General features: G+C 40.2%; 1 protein-coding gene across 2 annotated transcripts in view; it reads right to left on the bottom strand.

Moving 5' to 3' along the window:
- adgrg1 (adhesion G protein-coupled receptor G1) overlaps nt 1-2,146 on the bottom strand; it is a 15,423-nt gene that overhangs the window by 3,265 nt on the left and 10,012 nt on the right. For both annotated transcript variants that reach the window (XM_035681862.1, XM_035681870.1), the window contains exons 7-8: nt 1,434-1,556; nt 615-731 (exon numbers count right to left, since the gene is read on the bottom strand). In XM_035681862.1, the coding sequence (XP_035537755.1) occupies nt 615-731; nt 1,434-1,556 (240 nt within the window). The remainder of the gene's footprint in view (nt 1-614; nt 732-1,433; nt 1,557-2,146) is intronic.

Genomic DNA, 2,146 nt, shown 5'->3' with positions numbered 1-2,146 from the left:
ACTTATTTTAACAAGAGAATATTGCTTTCAGCACCTTTAAAATAGTGCCAGGTACTTTGAAGTAACAGCTCACTGCCCCCTTTGATTTAGTAGTGATTGACAGAGCAGCCACTATCAATAGTTGCATTCATTACTAAAGTCCTACATGCAAAATCTGCTGCATGTCACCACATCACCACAGATGGTTCAAGTCACAGTGTGATAATAGATACACTATGACAAGCAGTGGGTTTATTGGGCATATGTGCATTGCAGAGAGGAAGCAACAGAAACACCAAAGCACACAGACAGCACCATCTGTTTTCGTAAGAACTGAGGTAGAAAAACCCTTCAAGTGTTTTATGTGATCTCTGTGTAGAGGTAGACAGCTTGAATCAGAAGTCATGGAACTGAAAGGGGGCTTTTTGAACAGCATCTGCAGCAAAGCCACATTTGCTTGATAATTCTCAATTACAGCGCATCAAATGCTTGTTGAATTTTGGATGGGAGACTTTTTTTTCACCACATTTTTAAAATTGAATTACTTAAAAAAAAAAAACATTTGAAAGTATAGATTGAGGCAACATAAGGTGAACATTGATCACACTCGTACAGACAGAAGGGCACAAACGTACATGTATGACATCATGGTGAAAGACAATCCGAATTGGCTCAGGCAGGTTAGTGATGACCTCATTCTCCACGGTGATTCCCACAACGTCGTGAAGAATCCTGTGCTCTTTGTCTCCCTTCTGAAAGACACACACACACACACATACACACAATATCTTTACCTGTCCTCTCAAATAATGCAGCCTTCTATACACAGAAAACAGAGAACTCAATGGAAATGGTGTACTGTTTCAAAGTTTAAAGGCCTCCTCAAAAATAGAATACCGCAATTTCCGGACTATTGAGCGCACCTGAATATAAGCCGCAGCAACTAAATTTCAAAAGAAATCATCATTGTTTAAGCCGCAGGGTTCAAAGCGTGTGAAAAAAGTAGCGGCTTATAGTCTGGAAATTGCGGTATTTGGATGTTTGAGCTTCACTGTGCAGAATGCTGTCAGTTTGACACTAGAAGGATGTTCCCACATTCATGGTGAAAAGTGGAAAGTTTCTCTGTGCTCACTGGAAGTCAATCGGGTCCAATTTGCAACTTCTACAAGTGTGAAGTAGAAACTTGAAGCAGCCAGTGCACATGCACTGAGAATCGACTTTACAGTGAAGGAGGAGACTTCTTGATTTTATTTATTTTTAATTATGAATGAGGTAGGAGCAGATGCCTTTTTAAAGATTTTAATGTGGGAAATATACTTTTTTGTAGAAAATCCTACAATTATTATTCGAAGCAGATTAATTGTATATATATATGTCTTAATACATGTCTCTCTTTAAGCCGGGATAGCCTGGGGGTTGTGGGGATGGGAGGTGCAACAGGGGTACAGCCTTACCTGGAACAGGGAGTTGTTTTTGAAGAAAGTGCAGACTACTTTGTTGGTCTTTAGTGCAGCTTGTTTTAGAGCGACAGGGATCTGGACAGTGACAGGGGGCTCTGCAGACACAGCTTTAGTGATCTGGAGAACAGAATATATACAGAGAAAAGGACCACAACACTGCATAGTTAGAGACGGCACACTAGTGTTTGGAACAATTCACTTTCAAATCAGTACAAATGAACAGGGGAACCCCTAGCTATTAATAAAATGTTTTAAAATTTTGAGTTAAATCAATGACTTGACTTGTACCACCCTGCTGCTTTGCTTGTGACTGTGCATTACATCCCAATGCTGTACACAGCTGTAATTGGTAGATCTGCTTGTGGATTGCTGGGTACTCATACAAATGGGCCTATTTTAAGATGGTTTGCAAGGGAAATGTCAGCTTTCAAAATCTATCCTCTACTTGTCAGTAAAATGCTGCTGTCATTCACTTTGATGTGGCAAACCTCTCACCTATTTTCTCAACTAAATCACCAACACCCTCGACTTGAATGAAAACGTTAAGACAGTTACTCATTTGCTGGGTTAAAAACCTGCTATAAAGTAAGCCCCTGATTAAAAATGGATGCACACAGAGTGAAGCAGCCTACTCAGTTGAGCTGCATTGTACTGCAGGGTAGAGACAAGTCTGTTCACTGCTATGAGGAAAATAGACTGATGACGAT

This window comes from Morone saxatilis, unplaced genomic scaffold (genome assembly GCF_004916995.1).
Source record: "Morone saxatilis isolate NCDOM2014 unplaced genomic scaffold, NCSU_SB_2.0 Contig11, whole genome shotgun sequence".
Classification (NCBI taxonomy): Eukaryota; Metazoa; Chordata; class Actinopteri; family Moronidae; genus Morone; species Morone saxatilis.
The sequence above is the reverse complement of the archived record's forward strand: the minus strand, read 5'-3'. Positions and strand labels throughout refer to the sequence as shown.